Source organism: Phymastichus coffea, unplaced genomic scaffold, assembly GCF_024137745.1.
Source record: "Phymastichus coffea isolate CEN01 unplaced genomic scaffold, Cenicafe_Pcof_1.1 PCOF00017, whole genome shotgun sequence".
NCBI lineage: Eukaryota > Metazoa > Arthropoda > Insecta > Hymenoptera > Eulophidae > Phymastichus > Phymastichus coffea.
In genome coordinates, this window is record NW_026706828.1 from 4375993 (window position 1) to 4402314 (window position 26322).

Consider the following 26322-nt stretch of genomic DNA (forward strand, 5'->3'; position numbering starts at 1 on the left):
GCGTGATGAACGCCATCTCTTGGATTTCGTAAAGACTTATTGACCCCCCTCGTATTTTCAAGTACTTGGCAACCTTGAATATAATTATTTTGCCCTCCCTGCAGGCAGCCATCAAATTCTTCTACTGGTATAATAGCTTCATTGACCTTCTTTGATCTAGTTTCATCCATTTGGATTGAAATCTATGACATTGAACGTATTATGAGCTTACGTATAATAATGTAACGTTTGCTTGAAACCTCATTGTACCTGACTACATTCTTCGTCGTTCATGCTTAGAATTATCTATTTATTACTTAAATAAACCCATAACCACACACCTTTGATGACGAGAAAATGAAAATGAGAAAAGAATGAAGTTAGATGTGGGATAATTAGATCTATCTTATTAAAAAATTGTATGAAACGTGAGATACAATCAAAATATTGTAAAACAAGATGAACAAGTCTAAATAATGAGCAAACAGTAACTGTCATACTATAAATATTATGAAATATGTACTTACAGTTGTTTGATACAGAGCATGCCGGCAAAACCGAAAAAAAAGCAACGAACATTTCACGGTCACTACTACACCACAACCTAAAAACATCGGCCAGCACGCGATCCGTGTGTACTATATTACACGATACTATAAAGCAACTTTTGCCATAAAATATAGTAAAAATTGTACATCTCACGTAATACAATTTGTAGGTACCAAAATTTGCTTTGTATTTTAGTAATTTCTATAACGTATATTATAATTTTTACTTCTCAATTGGTAATATTTATTACTAATTGAATTAAATTTTCTTATATATATCAATAAAAATTATAATATAAAAATATTTTCTATAGGTACGTAATATTTTTTGTTAAAGGTTCAATAATTTTTAAAATGAAAGTATAATAAACCTTATTATACTCACAATAATGTTTGATGGAAATAATATAATTTTCACCATAATTCTAGTACATCCCAGTTTTGCTAAGATAAATAGCAAAGTTAGCTACAATAATAATAAATTTTATTAGTTCTTTTCTGTCAGTGTAAAGAAAAAATTAATTGTGCCATCTTATTCAGTTTTTTAAGACAAATCCAATGGTACCAAACCTTGAATCAACCTTATAAGAGCGATTTTTTCGAAGAAAAGTGCGAATTTCAAAAAACACTTATTTTACAGCCCCCTGAATATTGGTTGGGATTAAGAAAACGCTATCGAAAATTCGGAAAATTGAAAATCAAGGGGTGAGATGCGTCTTTGAAGGATAAAAATCGCCAAAGGGGTGGTTTAAAAAATCACAAAAAATAAACGAGTAGAACCATTTAATAAAGTTCGGAAAAAGAAAGAAAACGAGCAGTCGCAGAATTCCAGGGTAAAAAAAAAATTAAAAAAAAAGGTTCTAAAGAAGAAAAAGAATTTTGGAAACATCGATATACTATAATCCTGTAATTGTGTTTATTAACACAACCATTTTAGCACGATAGTATTGATATTAATATTGATTAATATTGATACTATGTCAGATAAGAATAAAAAAAGTTAAGATTAATAACATAGTTTATGTAAAAACTAACTAAGCTATCTTTTCCAGAGTAATTTTTACTTAAAAAAATGTTTTACTTACCTTTAATTCTGTAATTATGCTTATTAATACATCCGTATCAAGAAGAAAGCGAGTTGTAATTTTAGTTGGTCATTCACAATTCACACCATAGAATTTATATATACGTGTGAATCGTACGCGTGAATAAAGTATAGTATGCTATACTTGTACTATTTTCGTATTGCTAACTAAATATGATATTCGTTAGCAGTACTACTCTTGTATTTTTTCGTTATTCCGTACGCGAAGATTCAATTTACGCACGCTCGAGAAAGGAAGCTCTTAATCTTCGTAATTTAAACGCATACATTTAATTTAATTTCAATTATTACCTTGTGCTTTTTAGTTTATTTTTAAAACGTCATGATAAAAATTAACACAAAATATTTTTAGAGATAAAAAGTTTTTAATCATTAACAAAAGAAGAAAATATGGTCTTTTTCCAAATTGTCTATAAATAGCGTAATTTGTATTCCGCTGAATAGCATAATTTTTAAAAACGATAGTATTTTCGGCTCACTTAAATTCATCGTGTTAATTCGTCACGTGATGTCGAATAAAATAATTCAAGTAAATTCAAATAATTGTTGAATTACTGATAATTGCAGTTAGCAAGTAAAATTCATTACACGCATAAATGTAGTTGAGCACCGTTTTCAGTTGACTGCGTGGCACGTATGTCAGCTCTTACGCCGCTCCGCGCTCACCAAGCTGCGTTCTATATTCTAAAGCCGGCCGTTGATTGGCTACTCTTTAACGTTGATTATCTCATTGATTTTTCAAGACGAATCTAGTAATATAAGTTTCATCCAATAGTTCAGCATCACCGTGTATAAATGCTACAAAAGGAATGATTATTCTTTTGAACGCAAAACTCATTCTGAGTTGAAAGCGCTTGATAAGGAAACATTTAAAAAGTCAATGAAGAACCTGCTACGAGAAAGTCAAGGATACATAAAAATAAAAGAAATAACTGATCAGATAAATATTACTGAACATTCATAGTAGAACATGTTACAATTCACTATTACTTAATAAAAATCATAATTATTTTTTTATTTGCTTTGATAAAAATACGATCTTATTCATTTTTTGGAATAACACTTGCTACAGAAATTCTAACAGAACTTGACCTCCGTTCATTGCTCTCTAGAACGTTGGCCTTCTGCTCATCTAAACTTGGATAGGTTGCCCTCTACTTGTCTGTTTTCAAGAGAAACAGCCCTCTGCTTATTTGCCCGCCGTAGAATACGCTTTCTATAAATCTGTCCTCGATACGATTCGACCTTGTCTCGTCTGTCCTCGAGAGAACTCGAAAACCTGTCCTGCACCAAAAAAATTTTTCGCACGCACGAATAATTAATTCTCCTAACCTATTCGAGTATTATCAAATAAATACCCCCACTGAAAATAAAGGTACAAATTTTGTACAAAATTGGTACCAAATTTGTACAAAAAAGTGTACAAATTCTGTACGATTATTATTATTTTTCTATAAATAAACAAACTATTTGTCATTATTAGGATGCAATTTACTGAAATAATTTTAAAGGTATTATATAATGAATGAAAATGTATATGTTGTTTCTTGGTCAAATATTTTCTTTTATTCGACATATAAACTAAAAAAGATACTATTTTTTTTCAAATTTCGTATTTAACAGTAAATACATAGTATTAGTTATTGTTTAATTATATATTCATAAATAAACTCTGAAATATAGTTTAATAAATAAATAAATAGCATATGCAATCTAAAAATCTAGCAATAATATTGAGTGAATGTCTTAGATAAAACGTAGGTTGAAATGTTCCACTTGAAATTTATCAAATTGATGATTTAGTTCAACTGACAATATCTTACGAATGTTTTTACGATGAATGATATCGCGCAGTGGACGTTCCTTTAATAATTCAGGAGCTTGGTGAAGAATAAAATATCGGAGGCATTCTGTAAACAAATACAAAAATGTAAACTTATCTACAAATGCTTAAAAACAAATTAAGGGCAAAACTCACTTGTAATTGCTTTTTTTTCAGGTTCTGTTATCGGTCTTCTTGGGCGCCCTTCAACCACTCTTATGTAAGACTTTTTTTGTAAATAAATTCCAACAATGTCTTTACCAAATAAACTTCTGCAAATTTTCTGAACAAGTGAATAATCGTCCGTAGAATCACGTTTAGCATCTTTCCAATCTTGGTATGGAATTTTCAAATTGTAACCAATATGGATGTAGATGATCTGTAAAGTAGTTGTAGGAAATCATTCGTCGCATCATACAGTTTTATCTCAAAATAAATAAAATCACTAACCTCTTTAGATTCATTATCGACTTCTTTGATGCGTTCAAACATGCTGTATTCCTCAGTAGAACCAGTACTACTATCTGATGAAGCATCATGAATAATTCCATTGAAAATCGAAGCTTTGACAGACTGGTTTTTCCTAAGTCTTTTTCTAACTCTTTGAGTTGATCTGCCTTCACGTTGACCACATTTATTTTCTTCTTCTGAACTACAGTTTCTTGCACGAGAATATCTTCTTTGGTGTGAACGTGGCTTTGATGAAGTATTTTTAGGAAGAAGGCTCCTACTTTGAAAATTATTACCCCTGGTCAAAGTAGAAAGAGTCGAACTATGCCCTCCATTGAAATCTTGAAAACATACAAGACACAAAATAAATATATTACTTTTTATTCATTTCAATATTTATTTTTATACCTTACCTATATTTGCTGCGTTTAAAGGAGCGAGAGATTGTCTATTGTTTGAACTAGAAATAATTTCACTATTTTGTGATAACTCAGGATTATCGTTTATATTTTCAATCTGTTCCACTAACATTTCACTCTCAGAATCTGGTGACTGGTGAGTATTTGGATTTTGTTTATTATTTTTCAAAAATAACTCCTTTTTTCTTGTAAATTCTTCTTTTTCTTTTGATGAACGTTGAATGAGTCTACTGTTTTTCTTTTTGTATTTTTTACGTCTCTGTACGAACATGTAAGAATTAATAATTTAAAAAAAAATGATATGGCGAATACTGATGAATAGTTAAATTTTTTACATGTTTATTATGATTTATTTCATCGTTGTTGGACCTCAGTACTGAATCAGAACTTTCACTGTTTTTTTCTTGATCACTGCCTGAAGCAGAATGATTGCATGCTTCAATCAAACTTACACTAAATTTGGTGGCTTTTAATCTTTTCGTGGAATTATTTTTTAAAAACTTGAGAATCACAGGATCTTGCAATAGAAATAAAATTGTTAAATGAAAAAGCTGATAAAATGTTACATCTTAATAAACAAAACTATGACTTACGACCAAATGAAACAATTTGTATAGCAGCGTATCTTTTTGATCCTGTCAATAAACCTGAATATGGTCTGTATTTATCGAAATCAGTAGAATGTTCTGGATACTGGTCTTCAAATTCCTTTATATCTGCAATTGGAATAATATCTTTTGCATTCTTCCTGTTTTTCCACATAATCAGGGCATGTGTTAGTTTGTTGTACTCATCTATTAGCTTTGCACAATTGGGAAAATCTTGCAAAAAATAAAATATCAATGAGACAACCTTATCAATTAAATGCAAAATATATTATACTGTAAATTTCTTTGAACGCAATAATCAAGTTGTAAGTGAAAAACTTACTTCCTAACTGCAGAACTTGAACGTGCATGGATCTGTCTTCAGACGCCTCTATATAATTGTATGTTATTTCAAGGTTGAAATCTGATAAACTTTTGGGAGGCGAGACTTGATATTCTTCTATGGCTGACACTGCAACTACTCTAATTATATCTTGATCAATAATATAAACTAAAGCAAAAGAATTATTCTCAATAGACTGACACTTTGTGCGCATTTCCTCTTCACCTGAAAATTATGGACATACAGTATTTGTTTTGAAAAAAAAATTGCGTTGCACGGTATATATACTTACTCCCTAAGGCATAGATAATCACATCTGAAAAATCACTGCTGATTCCTTTAGCTTGATAAATTTTTTTATCGTAGAATTGAAGCTTATGCTTAGGCTTTGGATCTATTTGTAAATCATTAATGTTAATAACTCTAATTATTTGTTCAGTTGTAAAATCGACAATAGCATGTGAAATTATAGTCTCTTCCAATTGTTTTATTGCATTGTCCATAGATAATTTACCTGTAAAAATAAACAATAATAATATCGAACAAATACACAGATAAATAATTATCCATTTACATGTTTCGAGCACATGTTAACTTTACATATTTCAATTGGTACTTACTTCCTACTTCTAACACGAAAATTTCATTCATCCTTTTGTTGTCATCCAAAGAATAGTAGGCTATATTTTTATCAAAATCTTTAGAATGCAATGGTGTTTTGAGAAATCCAGCTATTTTCTTTATATGTATGATTTCCAGATTATTAGTTATATCATTGTGTACTAAAGCATGATCAATTTTTTCTGGAGGCATGCTTGGTAAATATCGCAACATGCGAAAAGCTTTATCTAACCGTAATTAATCCGTATTGTTAAAAATTTTATGACAATGGAGAACAAAAGAAATGATTGCTATTGTCTCTGATCGAAATAAAAGTTGTCACACAAATCGAGACAATTCTCGTGTGACTTTAGCCCTGCGCAGGCGCGCACTCGTATGTGTACATGCACACTGTAATATCCCTACCTATGCGTAGGGCGCGCACATATATTCTCCATCTTGAAACTCTTGTCGCGTCTTGAAACTCTTGTCGCGTCTTGAAACTCAATTGATATGGCATTAATTAAATAGTTATAAATACATATATTATGATATACAATCGATAAGATTGCATAAAATTATAAATTATGGTGAAAAAAAGAGGACCATACAAGAAATATCTTAAAACCGGAGATAGTCCACCGAAATGTGCTAAATACGATCATGCCAAAAAAAAAAGAAGAAATGATACGAGTGATTCTACTAGTACTGATAATATGGAGGTTAGTTGTGTTGTCAATTTCTTATAAATGCATCATTTGTTAGTGAATAATTGCCTTCTAATCTATGAATGAATATCAATGCACTATATGATATCAATGTAAATATTGTATGTATTGTAAAACAATAATTGTTCGTTGTGAGAAATCTGACTGGTTTAATTACATTTCAGGAACACTATAAAATCATACATAATAATAAATTAGCAAACATTGGAGGCCTTCAGCCAGACACAGGTCATATTGAGGATATTATTCCTGGTTCAACAAGTCCGGAAGAAATCTTGGTGCAGCCAGATATTGCTTGCAATAGTCCAGAGAGACTTCATGATAATATGATGCAGAGTGGAAGTAGTTCTGTCGAGGCAAATTCAGAGCAATATAAATCACAACTGTCAATGAGTGCTCGACTTAGTTACTCTGATGAGGTGAGACTAATCTTCATTACATTCGAATAATGTATTTACTTAAAATAAAAAAAATGTGTATTGTTTGCCTGTTGCAGTTTTGTTGCAAAGAATTAATAACAGTATTTAGTATAAAATTAGTATTTTTTTACTGTACAAGAAATAAAAAAATTCACGAACGATTGATCAGTATTATAATTATAATGAATGTATCAAGGAAGCCTGACAGTAATTTTATCTCTCTGCTAATTAAACACGACTGGTTTTCTTTCCCAAATTCTAATTAACAAGCGCTGTGATTAACTGTGCCAGTAGAGTATCTGCACGCAAACCTACTTTTGCAAAATAGCTGTGCAAATTCTTCAGTTTACGAGAGAAAGAAGTGCTTAAAGTTGAATACTTATTCAGATTATTTTGAAAAGACATTTTTTTTCACATTTTCAAGTCATTTGAAAATGAATGTAATTTTATGGAAGTAACAGAAAATTAAGCTTTTCAGTTATTACCAATCCACTCTTTGATTGATTTTTGCAATAATATTAGTCAATTATTGGTACTGCTAACAAGATTTTTACGTATATTATACAAAATTTCGTAATTATTTCAGGTAGAAGATTCAATACCAGAAACAGATGTAGACGGTGATTTTGACAACTCAGACGACGAAGAGTAATTTTGGAATGAAAAACAAAACAAGGTTAGTCCCGTCAAAAGTCAATTGGATAATGGTACATTAGATGAAATTACACCCGCTAAGGTAGCTGTAAGTCAGGCGGAAATGTTATGTGCTATTGGGAAATACAGCGAACATTTTAATTTGCCAATAACTGGGATAGAACAACTTTGTAAAATGTTCAATAGTTTCCTCGATAAGTCCGTTTTAAAAGATACTCGTTATAAAATTGACAATTTATTAAGATCTTGCGATATCGCAGAATTCCATGCTGTATGCATAAAATGTAAGAAATATCTATGCTCCTTCAAAGCTACTGAACGATTCGTGTATTGTAAATATTGTAAGCGTAAAATTAAAGTTAAAGGCAACAACGTTAATTTTTTCGTAATCTTGAACGTAAAAGATAAAATTAGACATTTACTAGAAATCAACCAAAAGTACTACGACACTCTTTTATCTAGTCTAAATCTACTTAAACATAACTTTCAAGACATTTGCGATGGCTTGAAATATAGAGAATTCTTTTTGTCATTGCCTAATGAGTTGAAAAATTCCTTTATTACTTGTGTTTTGAATACTGATGGAACCCCACTTTGGAAAAGTACTAATTTTTCTCTCTGGCCTTTACAAATACAAATAAATGAAGTTCCATCAGATATTAGACTTAGTGGAAGCATAACTTATGCGCTCTGGATAGGTAAAAGTAAACGTAACATGAATATTTTTCTGAAAGCATTTGCAAAAAACGTTAATAGTATAAATGTTAAAGGTATTCGTTGTACCATCAATAACGAATTGCGGAACTTGAGACTATATCCGATATCTTGTTGCGTTGATTCTGGTGCGCGTGGGCCAATTCAAGGACTTACGCAATACAATGGATATTTTGGGTGTAACTGGTGTTTGCACCCAGGTATACCAGTTATGCATGAAAAAAAAAGTTGTTAAGTATCCTCTTCTAGATTATGTGCCGAACAAGCGATCTACCTACGATACTTTACTCACAATGAGAAATTTGAAAATGAATTTTCCAGAGGTGGGAATGTCTCACGGAATAAAATATTTGTCTCCATTAGTATTTTTACAATTTTTTGAAGGATAGAAAGCACTGGAAGTCGCGTGAATGGGAAAATTGGCTATTATATTATAGCTTACCCATTCTAAAAATGATGCCGGGTTTTGAAGTTTATGCAAAACACTGGGAATTACTTGTGGAAGTAATGCACATTCTAAAGCAAAGCTCCATAACTAACGAAGAGCTTGACTATGCCGAAAAATGTTTGAAAGAATTCATAGTAGAAACAGAAGAACTTTATGGCCAAACCGCAATGACCTTCAATGTTCACCAACTGCTTCATTTGGTGGGTAGTATTAGAAACTGGGGACCAATGCCTTTCCATACTGGTTATCCATTTGAAGCAGGAAATGGAAAACTTCTGAAAATGATAAAATCAAGTAATGGAGTCTTGCATCAAATTTGCCGAAAGCTAGAATATGAAAACAGTTGCATACTGTTAGAAGAACATTTGAATAAGAATTATGAGAATTCGGCAGTCTTGAAATTTGTACGTCAGTTGAATAATCGGCTTACCGAGAAAACTGTTAAAATAGGAGAAAATAGATATTTAGGCAAGTCTGTTTATACTGAAGATCAATGGATAAATTTAAGAAACTTGTCAACAAAATACACAAAAACGTATGAAAGAATGGTTAAAGAAGATTGTCTCTTTGCATGCTGTAAAAAAGAAGGTGCTCGGACAAACAATTCTTTTGCTAAGACAAGAACTGGCAACTTTATAAAAATTGTTAAATTTGTTGTAGATGAATTGAAAGAAAAAGAATTCACTATATGTAATTACATCGCTACCAAAACTGTATTTGAAAAATGTAAAAAAATTGAAAAAATTGTGTCTACCGAAGAAGATAAGATCGATATAGAAACTAATGAAATAACGAATATAGCAATTGTTATAAATACGAAAACTGGACAGTACATTTCAGCTGTTCCAAATATGTTCCATTATTAGAATTATACGTAAAAATTACACATCTATTTTTTTTCATGTGTATAAAAAGTTTTGTAATATAAATTTTCACGCTTTACTTATTGTACTCACGTTCGCATTTACTCGGCTAAAAACTAATGAATATGATATTTATTTTTTTAATACTTTTTTGTATTGTATAGAAATAATCAAGTATTTTTTATAAAAATTTTCGTTATGAAATATTAAAGTTGTAATATTTTCAAAAAATTACATGTATTTTCATTACACCTTTCAATTTATGACAGTAAATTGCATCGTAATAATGACAAATGGTTTGTTAATTTACAGAAAAATGATGATAATCGTACAAAATTCGTACAAATTTTGTACAAATATCGTACAAAATGTGTACAAATTTGTACACTTTTTTGTACAAATTTGGTACCAATTTTGTACAAAATTTGTACCTTCACTTTCAGTGGGGACAGCTTTATACCCTAACGAAAATGAAAAACTTTCATACGGACAGCTTTTTATCATCGATCAATTTAAAACAATGCATTATCGAATGCAACAAAATCCCGTAATAGATTATGAATTAATAACAATAGCAAAATTCGTAATAACAACATTTATGATAAATCATTTGAAATGATGAAAGATGAAATTCGTATGCAACAATTAATAGCAGAAATGCATGGCAATTCATCACAACCTGAATTACATATATTATTTTCACTAAAGCCAGGCCAAGACTGCCGCAGGTATAATTTTCAACGAGTAAATGAAGTTGCGGCAATCTTTTCGACAAATGCTGACGGAGAAATTCCAGAGTTGTACATAACAATTAGAAATAAAAACACAAAAACATTAGAATTTATAAGTTCTCTGGATCCTAATGTAGAACCATGGATTTATTCTTTATATTACCCATACGGCACACGAGGTTGGAAGGTAAATATGTTTCGTACAGATAATAGACATAAAATCACTAGATTAGATTATACTAGGTACAGAATAGATACTATAGATACTACTAGATTAGATTATACTAGGTACAGAATAGCTATCAGAGAGGATGATTTCAATCCTATTATCAGAGGACGTAGATTGTTTTAACAATGGGTAGTAGATAGTTACGTAAAAATCGGAAAAGATAGAATTCAATATAGAATTCAATAATCATCAAAAAGAATTACGAGCTGATACTTATCAAGGTTTACAAGATCACATGAGGAATTGTGCAAACGATGTAAATGGTCATGTAGGGAAAACTATAATTTTACCTTCATCGTTTAATGGTTCGCATCGGTATATGCAACAATGTTATCAGGACGCAATGGCAATTGTAAATGAAACTGGAAAATCTGACATTTTTCTTACTATGACGTGTAATCCAAATTGGTCGGAAATAACAGATAATTTGTTACCAGGACAAGTAGCTGACAGATCAGATTTAGTAGCTAGAGTTTTTGATTTAAAAAAGGATTATTTACTTGATATTGTTGTGAAAAAAAGTTTTTTTGGAAAAGTAGCCTCTTATGTTTATGTCATTGAGTTTCAAAAAAGAGGATTACCACATATGCATTTATTAATCACATTAGAACAGGGATATAAAATTACTACGGCTGACATAGTTGACAAATTCATATCAGCTGAACTACCAATTCAAATAAGAAATCCACGTTTATTTGATATTGTTATGAGAACTATGACTCATGGCCCATGTGGTGACTGGTGTATGAAAGATGGTAAATGCTCAAAAAAATTTCCAAAGCAATTTCAAGATGAAACAACTATGGATGCAAATGGTTATCCACAATATCGCAGGAGAGATACTGGTGTCGAGTATGAATGTCCTAATGGACATAAAATAGATAATAGATAGGTAGTTCCATATTGTTCTGAATTATTAGAAATTTTTGACTGTCACATTAACGTGGAAGTTATTTCAAGTATTAAAGCTGTGAAATATTTATACAAATATATTTATAAAGGATACGATGCAGCTACAGTAGTAATTGGCGAAGCAAAAAATGGGAATATCATTGAACACGACGAATTCCGTAATTACATTGAAACCCGTTATGTAGGTCCAGTTGAAGCATGTTATAGAATCTTTAGTAAAGCATTGCAAGATAAAAGTCATTCAGTTTCAAGATTACCAATACATCTACCTAATGAACAATCAGTGATTATTACACAAAATGAAGATGAATTATCACTATTAGCACACTTAAATAATTCAAGTAGTATGTTACTTGATTACTTCAGTTTAAATACAACTAATGATAAAGCAAGACAGTATTACTACAATGAAATTCTGAAACATTTTACATACAAAAAAGAAAAAGTTAATGGCCAAATGATTTTATCATGGCGAACTAGGCAAAAACACTTTAATTGTATCGGACGCATATATTCTGTAAGCCCTACAAATGTTGAATTATTTCATTTAAGATTGTTATTATTATATGTCAAAGGTGTCACAAATTACAATGATTTGCGAACTGTAGATGATGTACTACATACTTCTTTCACAGCAGCCTGCCTAGCATTAGGAATTATTGAAGATGACGAGGAATGGAATAAAGCTATGAGAGAAGCTGTGTTTTGGATGATGCCTCAGCGTCTGAGAAATTTATTTGTTCGTATATTAATTCACTGTCAACCAACTTATCCTGAAAAATTATGGAAAACATTTAAAGATTCACTGTCTGAAAATTTTTCACGTAACAATGACTTGGATATAAGTTACAGTTCATATAATTGTAAATAATAATAATGGTGACGAAAACAGACAGCTAGAAATTGGCAACCAACAATATGAAAAATTAAATGCAGAGCAGAAACAAATAGTTGATAATATTCTTGAGGCATCACGCTCAGAGAATTATGAGGGCTCAACCTGCTTTTATATTGATGGACAAGGGGGATCTGGAAAAACTTTTATTTATTGTTACGTGACGTTTCATTGTGTTATAATTGTATTTTGTCAAATAATATTTCGCTCTCGCAATTTCCGTCCGGACATAGTATAGCTAGCAATATTCGTGTGCGCGACTCGGTGGGAATGAGCGGCAGAAGCTGATCCACGCTGCGGCAGCATGCTGCGACAGCATGCTGCAGTCAGCGTGTTTAGCTAAGTAATACGAGCCGATACGAGAAGCGTAAACGTCTAAAGCATATGTGCGAGAGAGAGACGGAATGCGAGGGACAAAGGATATATAATGAACCGGCGAAAACAACGACCAGAGATTAGCCAGTTAGGAGTGAGCACTCAACTAAGAAGGCTGCATTATTCCTACTGAAGTTAAATCCATAATAAGAGTTTGAGAATATAATTGTTCGAGTTATAATTAAGTATTAGAAGTGTCGAGTACATTCGTTTTAATAATTTTGTGTAAACGAAAATCATAGGAATTATCATTTTCTTGTGTGTTGCCACACTATTGGATAAAAAAATATATTGGACCAGTTAATCTGACCAGATTCAAAAAAAGTGATGGCCACATCACGATGCAAATAATATTTTGGACCGATTTATATTTACAATATTAATACAAAGTGAGTAACACTTTTTATGTAACCAAAAAATAATAGACATCGCGAGGTGAAAATTACGCGTCTGAAAAAATATATATATATATATATATATATCTTTATTCTGCTTAACTTATTTATGTTGTGAAAGAGACTAGAATAAATATTATAAATATAAACGCCTATAAGTGTAACCATATGGGCAAATCCCAGAAACTTTTGATTTTTGTGTTACTCGCTTCTACAGCTGCGTAGACATGAGTTTGGTCAAGTTGTAATGGCTTAACTTGAAAGGTCTGCAACGTGTGTATCAGGAAAAAAAATATTATTTGTTCAATAATAACCTTTGCATGCAATTCTGAAGGTCAAAAATCCAAAAAGTCGGAATATTGATGAATTTTGCATGTTACTTTGCAAAAAAAGAAATTTCGAATTGCTGTAAAACGTGGAGCATTGTTTGAATTCTATTGAAACTTTTAGAAGTTGTTCTATGTACTATGCCCTTGAAGAAATATCTTCATTTTTTCATGTGCCCTTAATAAAAAATAAATGGGAGTAGCTACAAGTTTTGTAACTGGTTTTTTGCCGAATTTGATAATTGTCGATTTTCGCTTATAGCGATTGGAGCATTGAATGAATCATAATATAACAAATTTTTATGTTTAATTGATGCTTAAGTAAAGCTATTTATGTGCCAAAAAAGTGTGTGCTTGTTAAAACTAGCTTTTTAATCGATGTCAAAGATTGAAATATCTCGCGAAACTTTTTTCCACTATCATCATATTTTAGTAGCACAAAAATAGTAACATGTTAAAACCGTCGACGATCACTGTGCTCTATTTAATATCACCAGTGGAAGCTTATAACAAAATGCTAACTTGATCACTATTTTTATTAAAAGAATAGGGCTATTATAAATTTTAATGTCAAAAATCATGGGTATCAACTTTATAAATATATTGTTGATGGCTCATGTTTTATCATGTATTTTCATTTAAGAATCATTTCCACATTATTGTTAATGAGTGGTGTGTGTGTGCGTGTGTGTGTGCGTGCGTGTGTGTGTGTGTGTGTGCGTGTGTATATGTGTAAGTGTAAGCATGTGTTTGTGTACAAATAGGTATGTATTATATGTCGAGAAATACAGAGATATATGTAATATTTTGAGTACTATTATATTGTTAATGGAGAAAGGGTTGCAGCTGGTGGAGCATTGTATAAAAAATTAAGCACAACTATTCTATCAATTCTTACACTAGGTCCTGTGATCCTGACCAAATTTCACAGGTGTGCTCTAAAAATTGGCCAATTCTACTTTTTTTGACCAAAAATCAAAAGTTTTTGGGATTTGCCCATATGCTTCCCCATTATATTAAAGAAAATCGCTATTACATTTTTCTTTTTAATAAACAAGCGAAAATCGCTATAAACGTTCAATTAATTATTTTATAATTGTGATATCGAGTGTCGGATTATAATTAACAGGGATTTCATTATTGACGCGCGAACGGGCCGGGGTGCCCGAAAGTCTGACTGCCGCCCGGGTCTAAGGCCGCTCGGCTGTTAAAAAGGCCTTCGTACGGGACAAACTCGCCTCGCGCGTTACCACAATTTACAATCTTTTAATGTCAGGGAACATTCAATGTTCTGCAATGGCATACACAGGTATTGCTGCAACATTATTACCTAACGGCAAAACAGTTCACAAAACTTTTGGTTTACCAGTTCCTATGTTCCATGATTCATCTTCAAACATCAAAATACAATCTCAAGAAGGTATGCTTTTGAAAAATACAAAAGTATTTATTTGGGATAAAGCACCAATGGCCCCGAGATATGCTTTGGAAATTGTCAACAGAACATTGAAATATGTAATAAACAACGATCTTCCATTTGGTGGGAAAATAATGATTTTGGGTGGAGATTTTAGAGCTGCTTCTAATCAAAGTTCATGTAACACGTAGTGAAATATTAGATATATCTCTCAAAAACAGTCATTTATGGCCACTTTTTTCTAAATTTCAGTTGAAAACGAATATGAGGGTTTTACCTCATGAAATTGAATTTGCTAAATATTTGTTGCACGTTGGAAATGGAACATTAAATGATGACAACAATAATTACAACTCCCAGAAAAAAGTATACTTCCTGCAAATGAATGTATTGTTCAAAATATTTTCGGTAAGTTAATTAAAAATAAGAAATTTAATGATATCAGTCACTGTGCTATTCTGTCAGCTAGAATGTATATGACTATTATACTATTATACTATTATACAATTATACTATTATACAACATATTATAAATTATATTATACTATTATACAACACTAAACTTACATATTCAAAGTAGTGATTATGGCTCCAATCTTATATTAGTATGAGTAATACATTTAACATCGTATACTTTTTGCTGCCACTATGAAAACACCCGTGAATATTCTTCTAATTTAACGGGTTTAATATTTTGATAATTAATTTCCTTTGTTCGCATACGTTTTAATTTAAAATATACAAAAGTAAATATGTAGCCTCTATTTTATTTTTATTCATTCTCTTTTTCTTTCTACCAAATTTTAACACAACGATATTGATTGTAGTGTCGGAGATGGTTATAAAATTAACAATTTGTACAAATAATTTCAAAACATAACGTATTATGTTCTTAAACCAATTTACTAACATATTTCCATTCTTGCAGTTTATTATCCATGTTAATTATTCATGAATAGAATTTATCGCTAAAATAGAAATCTTACACTCTTTAATATATAATAATAATAATATTTCAAAGTATAGGAAAATTCAAAATTTCGCGTTCTATTTTTGCATCAACAAATCACAACGCTGGATGTCAGCGACTCATCTTTTTTTAAAGATAAGATAGGAATAAAATATGTAAAAAGTATAAAAATAAAAAATAAAAATAAATATAAGGCAAGGATAAGGATAGGATAGAACCATCAGCTGCGCCTAACAATTTAATTTTGTTTCTTTTTTAACGTATTGGTTCATGGTATCAAGCTTTCCATAGGATTTCTCCATATCAACAGATATATTATTTTAATTTAACTGTTTTTTCCATTGTTCATCTGAAACCATTTGGAGAATTTGTTTACATTTATAAATTAAATTTCAAAATTTATTTAAAATAAATTAACGATGCCGACTGCACCGAAATAAATTTGCAGAATTTCATATACCATATCAATTTACCATTCTTCTCAATATTGATCATATTTATCCGAAGCTAAACTTTACAATAAAGATATATTCAATTAATTTATATGTCTAATAAATAAATGCAATTGAAGTGCATTAAGATTACTTTATCGTATTTTTTTAAGGTTAGGTCATTGAGAGAATGTGGAAGTCATTTACAGTTTAATGTCTACAAATAATTATACTTATTTGTATTGATAGATGTAAAGTACTTCGATTTATTATTATGACCGATTTATTCATAATTATGACACACGTAACGAAATTCAGTCAATCAGGTCATAAATAAAATTACTTCACTCAGTATCACTTTTTCCTATAGGAAAATAAAAATATATAGGTTTAGATAAACTTTACAAGTTTTTACCTTCTTTTTTATTTCTTATTGTTATATCAATATTAACATATTTAACTGTTAGAATGAAGGGCTGGAAATAGGAGCGTTAGAGGACGCCATCTATCAGTCAGCGCTGCCTCCTTCTTTCTTCATGAGGTTCCGCTCTCCGCTCACTCGCTTGGTTTCGAACGACTTGAGTAGTTGGTTACGAACAGCGTGTATTAGCCTATTCAGTTAAGAGTTTATCTTTAACAATAAAGAGAATATAAAAAGAATTGTTGTTTGAGTAGAAAATAAAGTTTAAGAGTTCAACTTAATAAAACATATTTAGTTATTTAAAATATCCTGCCAATAATTTCCACGAGCCTAACATTCCAAAAGGTTACGTGCCAGCCCGCGGATTTGGTGGATATTAGTTACGAGAAAAGCTGTTTTCAAAGTAAGTAAAGTGCTGAATATAAGAGAAAGAGTGTGTTAAAAGTGCAATGCGAAAAGTGATTAGAATAGAAAATTTTGAAAGGGGAAGTGCAAAAATGGACAAAAAAGTGTGAGACAAAGAGAAATATATATAGTGTAAGTGAATAAAAAGATTAGGTAAATAGATAAATAGCGATTAAAAAGTGAATTACAAAGAAAATAGGATAAAAGGATCAAACGAGAAAACGGGATCATTCGAGAAAGCCGTGAAATTTTGAGGAAACTCGTTGGGTGTTTTTTTCTTTTATTCAAGACAAAGCGACGACCGACGTGCAGGTCGAAACTGGCGCGCAATAATTAGAGATATAGTTATACACGCTCATGCTGTAAAAGATACACAACGTAAACACACAATAGTCAGCGGATTCCGAGAAGAGAAGTTTTAGACTAAATAAAATAGAACAATAAATAAAGAACAAAACAGAAAATTTTCGAGATCCTACAAGAGAAAATATAACGAGTTAAATTTTTAAAAAATGAGAATAAATTGAACGAATACATAATGAGAACGAGAAAATAAATTAAAAAAAAAATAGAGAAAAGAGGCTATTATTAAGAAAAGTAAATAATAGCAAATTAGAAGGAGAGAAAAGTGAAAATTGAAATACCATTGACAGAATACGTCGAATTCGTGCGAAAACCTGTGGTACAGGGATAACATTCATTCGGCGTCAGGTGAATTTTCGAGCAAGCTACGGGTGTGTATAGCACGTGCGCGTACGCCTCTCCCCGAAAATTTTCGTTAGCGATGCTTGAAAACCAGACGTGGGGGAGTGTGCGTGTTGCATATATCGGGCATGTGAGATCTTCATCAGATTTTTAACGTGAAAATTTTAGATTTGCGGTGCGATTTAAAAATTTGTTAAAAATATTTTGTCAAAAGCCTAAATAAAATAGATTTAATTTTTTTTCTATGCTGTATAGATATTTTGAAAGAGAACAACATCAAACGAGAAGGAAATACTAAACTACAAAGAAAGAGGACAATATATAAGAACAGCACTAGGCAAAAGGTATAGTGTGTTTTTTTTCATAATTTATATTGGATATCCAAAAATGAGAAAAATATAAATATTTGAATTTCAAAAATATTTATATAAAGAGAAAAGAGAAATAATTAAAAGAGTAATAAATTAAATTTTTCGCTAGCTACGAAAACAAAATGGATAAACGCACCTCGAAAGAAGACATATTAAAGACGGCATTACAGCCGGGTACAAAAACTCCCTCGGAGACGAGGAAGTTTAATCAATTGCTACAAGCGCAATTAAGCGATCCTGAAAACCAGGAAAAGAAAGATGCGCTTGAAGCCTACGAAGCAGAGCTACGCAATACCCTAATCGAAAGAGAAAGGCAGAAAAGAAGGGACAGAGGCGAAAAGCTAGAGTGCGATGCTATGGATGAAACGAAAGGACTAGCTGGAGACGAGGAAATGGAGTCAAACGAAGTCCAAGATACGGAAGAGGAAACAGAAATAGAAAGATTGAAGAGAATGTTAATAGACGTGGAAAGGAAAGAACGAGAAAGAGAAAGAGAACTGGAGGAAAAGAGAAATGAAAACGAGCTCCTCCGTACACAACTTCAAAAGAGAACCCAGGAAGTTGAAAGCTTGAAAACCAAGGTACCTCGAAATATTCTAAACTCTACCGCTCATAATGCAAATATTTTAAATAACGAGCCAAATATTTTGGTAATCGATCGGGAGAATTTAACATTAAATTATGACGTTTCAAATAAAGTGTCGGAATCGTTAAATAGTTTAAAAAATACTTTAGAGAATAATAGAAACGCGAATGCAATGAATAATTTAAATAGCTATACGAGAAAATATACGTTAAGCGCAAAATCTGATATAATAATTTGGCTATATAAATTAAAATCAGAGTTAGAAGCAAAAGATCTATTGGACATTATTGACCAAAGAGTAAATGAACCGGAAAACCTTAATGAGAATTTAAAAGCAAAAAGAAAATTAGCAGTGAGAAATATTATAACTAGTCATATTGACAATCAATTTTATAGACAGGTTTTAACATTAAAAGAGCCAAGAGAAATGCTAGAAAAATTAAGAGAATGTGTTAGGGTAGCCAATAATGTAACGCATACTTCGGTGAGGACAAAGCTTTATCAAATAAATATGCGGAAAAATGAGAATTTTGGAGATTTTTATAAAAAGTTTGACAATTTAATTACTGAATATGAATGTTGTGATAAAGCTATACCACTCACAGATGAAGAAAAAAGATCAGCTCTAATACAAGCTCTTGATATAGCGATACCTGAATTAACACTACATAGTATCGCATATCTGCAATCTAACAAAAGAGAATTAACGTTAGCAGAAATAAAGAGCTTTGCATTACAGCTGGAGGCGAAGAGAAATGCCACAGTACCACCTGCAGACGAGAAGGACAAGAAAGTCCACGTGGCACAGTACCGCACGAAATCAACTTGCAACAGGTGCCATAGGAACGGTCACTGGGAACCTGATTGCGACTTACCAGAAGACAAGTGGTACTGCTACCGCTGTAGCAAAATTCACGAGAAGGGACTTGATTGCCGAATGAGAAAATGGTATGGTCAAAATAATAATGAGAACAATAATATTAATGATGTAGATAGAGGTCTTAGTTTGTTTAGAGTCTCCAACCGCGGAGTTGGGGACGACTACGTCTGGGCTACAGTCGGCGCTGTCACTTATGTCTGCGTCTACCTGACACCCAACTGCACCGCGGCGGAGTTTGAAAGGAAGGCGACGCTGTTAGAAGACGGGATCAGGGACCTGCCCGGAGATGTCATCGTTGCGGGGGATCTTAATGCAAGGGCGATCGAGTGGGGAATGAACGAAACGAACCGACGTGGATGACTGCTGCTGGAAATGGCCGCAAGGTTGGACCTAGCAGTAGTAAATACGGGACACATGCCGACGTACAGACGACCAGGGATTGGAGACTCCATCCCTGACGTGACAATGACGTCGGACAGAATCCTGCCACGGCTGAGGGGGTGGCGGGTGGTCGAGGACTATACAGCCAGCGACCATCAATACATCGTCTTCGAAGTGGCGGAACGGACAGAAACGAGACAAACGAGAATCCACCAACCCCCGCGGTGGAACCTTAACAAACTTGACCGACAAAAATTTTCGGAGGAGTTGATGGCGGCATCAGCCCCAGGGTCGAAGATTCCTCCTGAGCTAACGGGCCGGCGAAGAACGGAAAGACTGACAGACGAGACGGCGAAATTAATAAACAGCTTGTGCACCAGCACAATGCCGAAACGACGACAGATACACAAAAGACGGCCACAATACTGGTGGACGGACGAAATAGCCGAGCTACGCAAGATATGCCTGGCAAATCGGCGACGTGCGACGAGGGCTGGAGGTGGACCCGAAAGGGAAAACCTTCAGACCGCGTACAATACAACACAAAAGACGCTGACGCGAGCAATACAAGACAGCAAGACGCGATGCTGGAGGAAGCTCTGCGTGGGGGTGAACGAGGATCCCTGGGGGACAGGATACAAAATTGTGACCGGCAAACTAGGAGTCCGAGTTGCACCCGAACTCAAAGATGCCGAAACAACAGGACGGATCGTTGACGAACTATTTCCGACGCATCCGATTCGGAAGAACGTGACGGACGACGCTGATGCATCGGCGCCCCCCGTCTTTGCCGCTGAGGACCTCATCAGAGCAGCAAATGCAATGAAGACGGGCAAGGCCCCGGGACTAGACGGAATACCGGCCGAGATTCTCCGGCTCGTGGCTCGTCTACGGCCGGAGATACTTCTCGACCTGTACAATACGTGCTTGACGACAGGAACGTTCAGCGATCGGTGGAAAGAGGCGAAGCTCGTTCTTATTCCAAAAGGTAAGGGCGACCCTGGCACACCTTCGGCCTACCGACCGATAGGCCGAATTGTTGAGTTTACTTGACACTACTGGTAAACTCTTTGAACAATTACTCAGACCGAGACTGACGGACGCGATACAGGCCGGAGGGGGTCTCTTAGATTTGCAATTCGGCTTCAGGAGGGGTCGGTCGACGATTGGAGCGATCCAAAAGGTGATTGATTCTTTCCTGGAACTAGATAGACACTGCCATGCGGCGCGACTCATTGTGCTGCTAGCGACGCTCGACATCAGAAATGCTTTTAACTCGGCCAGGTGGGTGGATATCTTGGAGGCGCTGAAAAGCAACTTTCGGATCCCACCGTACCTGGTTCGGGTTGTGGAGGATTATCTGAGAAACAGACGAATAACGTACGAGACGATCGAAGAACAGGTAACGAGACAGGTCACCGCTGGGGTGGCTCAGGGGTCGATACTGGGACCCGACTTTTGGAATGGTCTATACGATAGTCTGCTTCGGCTTGGGATGCCACTCGGAGTGACCCTCGTCGCCTACGCTGATGACGTGGCGGCGGTGATCACGGAGAGATCTCCTGAGCTGGCACAGCTGACGTTGAACCAGACCATGAGACGAGTTGGACGACGGATGACAGAACACGGACTGCAACTCGCAACAGAAAAGACGGAACTTATGCTTCTCACGAGAAGACGCATACAGACGATACTACCCATGAGAGTGGGTACATATGAAACGGAGACCAAGGGGGAAGTCAAGTACCTTGGAGTAACCCTCAATACGAAGATGACCTTCTGGCCTCACATACAGAAGACAGCCCGAAAAGCGGCAGAGAGGATAGCATCCTTGAGCCGCCTGATGGCAAACACGACGGGACCGAGACCAGGAAAGCGGCGACTGCTAATGGCGACAGCTCACTCGATCCTCTTCTACGGCGCGGAAATATGGGCAGATTCCTTGAAGACAAAGAAGTACTGTAAGACAATGACGATGGTACAGAGACAGGGCGCTCTGCGAATCGCTTGCTCCTACCGAACAGTCTCTGCGCAGGCTGTCCTGGTGGTGGCGAGCGTAATACCCGTGGATCTTCTTGCCTCTGAACGTAAAAGGATCTATGGGAGCAGCGCAGACATAGGACGAAAGAACGCGGCAATCGTTGAATGCGAAAGGACGATCGACATGTGGCAAGACCGATGGACAGAAGAACGAGGTTGCAAATAGACGAGACGACTGATACGGGACATGAGACCGTGGCTCGGAAGGAATTTTGGTGATGTGAATTTTCACGTCACCCAGCTCTTGACGGGCCATGGGTACTTTCGACAGTACCTCCACAATATGAACAGAGTACGAACACCCGACTGCAAGTATTGTGGACACGAACGAGACGACGCGGAACACACGTTTTTCGGGTGCGACCGCTGGACAAGACTCAGACGAGAACTAGAGACAACAGTTGGCAACATCACCCCCGATAACATTGTAGAGGTGATGCTGCATAAACCCGAATGGTGGCGTTTAGTCGCTACCTATACGGAAACCATACTAAGACGTAAGAACGTGGACGACTGTCTGAAGGATGACTGAGCAGACGGATTGACGCGACGTAAGGACGCACAGTGAAACGATACGAACGAACGAACACAGACAGAACCCCCAGTCAGAAGTAATATCAACATAGTCCATGGCTGGGGGAAGGACAACAAGGAGATGGCGGTTTAGTGGGTAGGCCTGTCTTTTTTTTGCGGGAGTCCCACATACCTCCTTAGATATCAAGACTAAGGGGAATCCGCAAAAAGGATTCCGCAACTCCTTGTAAAACAAAAAAAAAAAAAATGTAGATAGAGGGAGTGGTAGAGGGATAGGATATAAATTTAATAAAGGTAGCCATGGTAAGAAAAATTATAAACCTAATAAAGAATTTAATAAAAATAATAACATGAAAAATGGTAGAGGAAATTATAGAGGTAGATTATTTAAAAAGAATAAGGGAAATTTTAAGAATAACAACAAACTAGCACAAGTAACACTTGCAGCAGCACACTCAGCACTGGAAGAAAGAGAAAGGAAAACACAGATACAAGGTAATGTCAATAATAATTTAAAATATTTAAATAATATATCTTTCCTAGCGGATTCAGGAGCGACAGAGCACATAGTAAATAAGAGTTTAATTTTAAGTAATTTTGAAAAGAGTACTAAAGGATATAACGGGGTTTTGACCCAGCGCGGGTCACTCGTTATATAAATTACGAGGGGATTAAAACAGCTCGGTGTGGGCCTCGTAATGGGCTGTGCAAAGCCTAGCCCAGCAGCAACAGGAACGGGCGCGAAAGCCGGACGGAACGGGATTGCTTACGATAGGTAAAAGAAAGCGCAAAAGAAGAAAACAGATATACGAATAACATCGAGTTTACTACGGAAAGTTTACTACAGAATTAATACGCAGCGCAAGCGGGAGAGAGAGTGGCGAAAAGCTAGCGAGAGAGACATGTATTCGAGAAGGTACTTACAATAATATCTCGGCGTTAGCCCTGCAGGCGATGTCCTCAGCCTCGCACGTGGTTCGCGATGACGCACAGTGTATAGCTCGGGTGCAGTCAAGAGGCGGGCGGCTTTAAGGGCTCGCACGCGCGGTCGCAGGAACTAGCCCGCCAAAGGCACTAGGGGCAATCTCAGCACCGGTATTTTACACCGAGTAAACACTCGCGTATTCGCAGACAACCGAAATGTCAGTCACAAAAGTTAGTCGCGAAAAGTCGGATAACAAAAGATCGCAAGCAAGAGTATATAGTAGTCGCTCGTCACACGTCCATGTGCTTCCAAGTCGTCGGTACAAGAGCGAGTCCTTATCGCGCGCCTCTGCCCTACTCTCCTACTCGCGCGCGTCGCGCCGGCCTCCCGAATTCTCTCTCTCTAGCTCGCCCTCTATTAGCGCTCTCTCTGACTTACCTTTGGCTGCCATACATGTGGGATAAATATAAGGCAATTATATACAAGAATAATTATAATTATGTATGGGGAGAGAGAGACATAACGAGGGTCTGGCCGCTCGTTATATGCCCCTTCCCCAGACTGGGTAGCAGGGCGTACCAGGTCGAAAAACCTGTCTCTCTCCACCAAGCAAGAAAAATTAATTGATAAAGAAAAATCAAGACATCGTAGTGGTAAAAAAATATGTTTTATTTACTTATCTATACACTAGAAGCTCTAGGTGGAATGTAGCTTACCGCGACTCTCTTCTCGCGCGGATCGCAAATCTAATAACGCGTGACAAAAGAAAACGAGAAGAGAAAAAAAAAACATGGGCGTCAATGCCTGATTCTTGGGGGAAAACCTCGGGGGCGAGGTCGCGAGGATGGTCGTAGCGCTTAGGTTCAGACCTAGTGCTCGGATACACCTCATCTGTCGCCGTCGTCCGCGTGGGTGACCGACAACTCTTCTCGATCTCGAAGGAAGGCTTCCCTGCGTTGGCGTGTTTCGACCGTGCTATATGAGTACGGCTGCTGTCCGCCGCTCCTCCAAAGCTCGTGCCTCGACCAGTTCGGGCAGTCGGAGGTTCGAGGTACTCCCGTGAGGCCGCAAGTGGAGCAAGCCCGCTTGCCGAAGAGGTCGGGACGGGGACCGGCCCAGCGGTTGCACGGCTCGTCTCCCGCGGCTCCTTGCAGGGCAAAGTAGCCTGGCGCGCGGCGCGTCCGGTCGTTCGGGATGGCCTGGTTGGAAGCTCGACGGGAGTGGGACGTCGGTGGGTCGCCCAAGGCTGCGAGCTGCCGTTTCACTGTCTCAAGGTGCTCTTGCGCTCGACGTTGCTCCTCTCGTAGGCGTTGTTGCGTCTCCTCGCGCTGTTTGCGAGCCTCGCGTTCCTTCCGCCATTCGGGGATCGCCTCCTGGAGGTAGGCCTTGAGTTCTATGGCCTCCTGCAGCCTGGTCGCGTAGGTTCCCGCGATAGCGAGACCGCGGGACCCATGACGGTCGATGAAGGCGAGTCCATCTCGGTAGGCCTTCTCCTCCTCCTTTTCCGCGGCTAGCCGCGCCTTTCTGCAGGCGGTGAAATGAGCCTGGAGGACCTTCCACTCCTCTTCGAGGGTAGGTGGCTCTTTCGCCGTCGGGGCCGGGTCTACCTTGGTCTTGAGGCTCGTAGCGACGTCGCGTTCCTCGGGGCCGTAGCCGCGCTGCCGCAGGATGGCCTCCAAGCGCTCGGCGGCCGCCATGGCGGAACAAGGAGACTCGTTGGCGTGCTTCAGGTTGCGGTCCGGTGAATCCTCACCTTTACGGTCTGTATTGCCCTCTGGCCGTCTCGGCCTGCGTAGCATCCTCTGGGGGAAGTCTAGGGTAGTTTCTGCGGAACTTGCGCCGCTGTCATCATCTGACGAGTCCCGCGACTCGTTAGCGGGGTCGTCCCCTACCGCATTGGAGTAGGCCAGGGCTGGAGCTGGAAAAGCATCCCTTCGCGTCGATGGCGCAGCGTTTCGGCGCGATGCGATCGCTACGGCCGCCGTGAGTGCTTCATGCAGCACGTTTTCCATCCATTTGCCGAGGGGAGCTATTTCGGCGTTGGTCAGCATCCTCTACAGAGCGAAGCATACGTAATGTTAGGCAAGAAAACGAACTCAATTAGCTGCATCGAGCGAGAAGCAGTAACAGAGTTTTATTAGCATAGAAGGTGAGATAAGCAGAAAGAAAATGAGGTCGTGGGCTTGCTGAGGCCTCTGGCCCTATAACCTTTGTGACCGAAACGTCGTTGTTCGAGGTATCGCGCTCGTCGCTTTCTTGCGTGCGATCGGGCGAGAAATTTCCTTTCAACGACATCGTCTCGTCGTTTTCGTTTCCTTCAAGGAGAGGACTGTCAGCTGCATCATCGGGGCACTGGACTCCGTCGAAACACGGGCGCAAGTCGCAAACGGCGACTTTACCAACGTCACAACCTTCTTCGTTCTGGAGTTGGTATGAGTTGGGACCGAGGCGGGCGGTAACGATGAACGGGCCCGCGTATTTCGGGCTGAGTTTCGCGGTCGTCTGGTTAGCGGCGGAGGACAGCACACGATTCTTCGCCCAGACTCTATCACCGACGTTATACCTGACGTCGCGATGCTTAGCGTTGTAGTACATCTCCTGTCTATCTTGGGCTCCTCGCGAGTGTTGCAGTGCAACGGCTCGGAAGTCGTCAAGCTTGTTAATTCGAGCGTGCCAGTCGGTGACCGCGGCCGTCTCGAGGTTCCGAGCCACGG

At 36.6% G+C, this 26322-nt stretch overlaps 3 protein-coding genes across 3 annotated transcripts; 2 read left to right on the forward strand and 1 right to left on the reverse strand.

Annotated features, from left to right (window-relative positions):
- Positions 1-3378: 3378 nt before the first annotated feature.
- Positions 3379-6066, reverse strand: LOC131675241 (uncharacterized). The gene is made up of 9 exons (XM_058954149.1): positions 5874-6066; positions 5546-5767; positions 5254-5478; positions 4917-5144; positions 4659-4840; positions 4318-4582; positions 3905-4245; positions 3611-3833; positions 3379-3542 (listed from the first exon to the last, which is right to left on the reverse strand). Exons 1-9 carry the CDS (start codon positions 6064-6066, stop codon positions 3379-3381), a joined length of 2043 nt encoding a protein of 680 aa, XP_058810132.1.
- A 4231-nt stretch (positions 6067-10297) lies between these two features.
- Positions 10298-15150, forward strand: LOC131675242 (uncharacterized). Its single transcript, XM_058954150.1, has 5 exons — positions 10298-10748; positions 10816-11491; positions 11600-12048; positions 12127-12414; positions 14819-15150. The coding sequence occupies exons 1-5, from the start codon at positions 10298-10300 to the stop codon at positions 15148-15150; spliced, it is 2196 nt and encodes a 731-aa protein (XP_058810133.1).
- A 3234-nt stretch (positions 15151-18384) lies between these two features.
- On the forward strand, positions 18385-21162 carry LOC131675243 (leucine zipper protein 1-like). The gene is made up of 2 exons (XM_058954151.1): positions 18385-19852; positions 21047-21162. Exons 1-2 carry the CDS (start codon positions 18385-18387, stop codon positions 21160-21162), a joined length of 1584 nt encoding a protein of 527 aa, XP_058810134.1.
- The last annotated feature ends 5160 nt before the right edge of the window (positions 21163-26322 follow it).

What these genes read in the sequence shown, in the direction of transcription:
- LOC131675241 (XM_058954149.1), bottom strand. Translation starts at nt 6,066, where the DNA reads ATGCCTCCAGAAAAAATTGATCATGCTTTAGTACACAATGATATAACT. An exon ending in TTTCGTGTTAGAAGTAGGAA is followed by an intron (nt 5,768 to 5,873) that starts GTAAGTACCAAT and finishes TTATTTTTACAG; the next exon opens with GTAAATTATCTATGGACAAT. An exon ending in AAATAAATCATAATAAACAT is followed by an intron (nt 4,583 to 4,658) that starts GTAAAAAATTTA and finishes ATGTTCGTACAG; the next exon opens with AGACGTAAAAAATACAAAAA.
- LOC131675242 (XM_058954150.1), top strand. Translation starts at nt 10,298, where the DNA reads ATGAAAGATGAAATTCGTATGCAACAATTAATAGCAGAAATGCATGGC. An exon ending in CAATCCTATTATCAGAGGAC is followed by an intron (nt 10,749 to 10,815) that starts GTAGATTGTTTT and finishes AATTCAATATAG; the next exon opens with AATTCAATAATCATCAAAAA. An exon ending in TAGGCAAAAACACTTTAATT is followed by an intron (nt 12,049 to 12,126) that starts GTATCGGACGCA and finishes TATATGTCAAAG; the next exon opens with GTGTCACAAATTACAATGAT.
- LOC131675243 (XM_058954151.1), top strand. Translation starts at nt 18,385, where the DNA reads ATGGATAAACGCACCTCGAAAGAAGACATATTAAAGACGGCATTACAG. An exon ending in TGATGTAGATAGAGGTCTTA is followed by an intron (nt 19,853 to 21,046) that starts GTTTGTTTAGAG and finishes GCTTGACGACAG; the next exon opens with GAACGTTCAGCGATCGGTGG.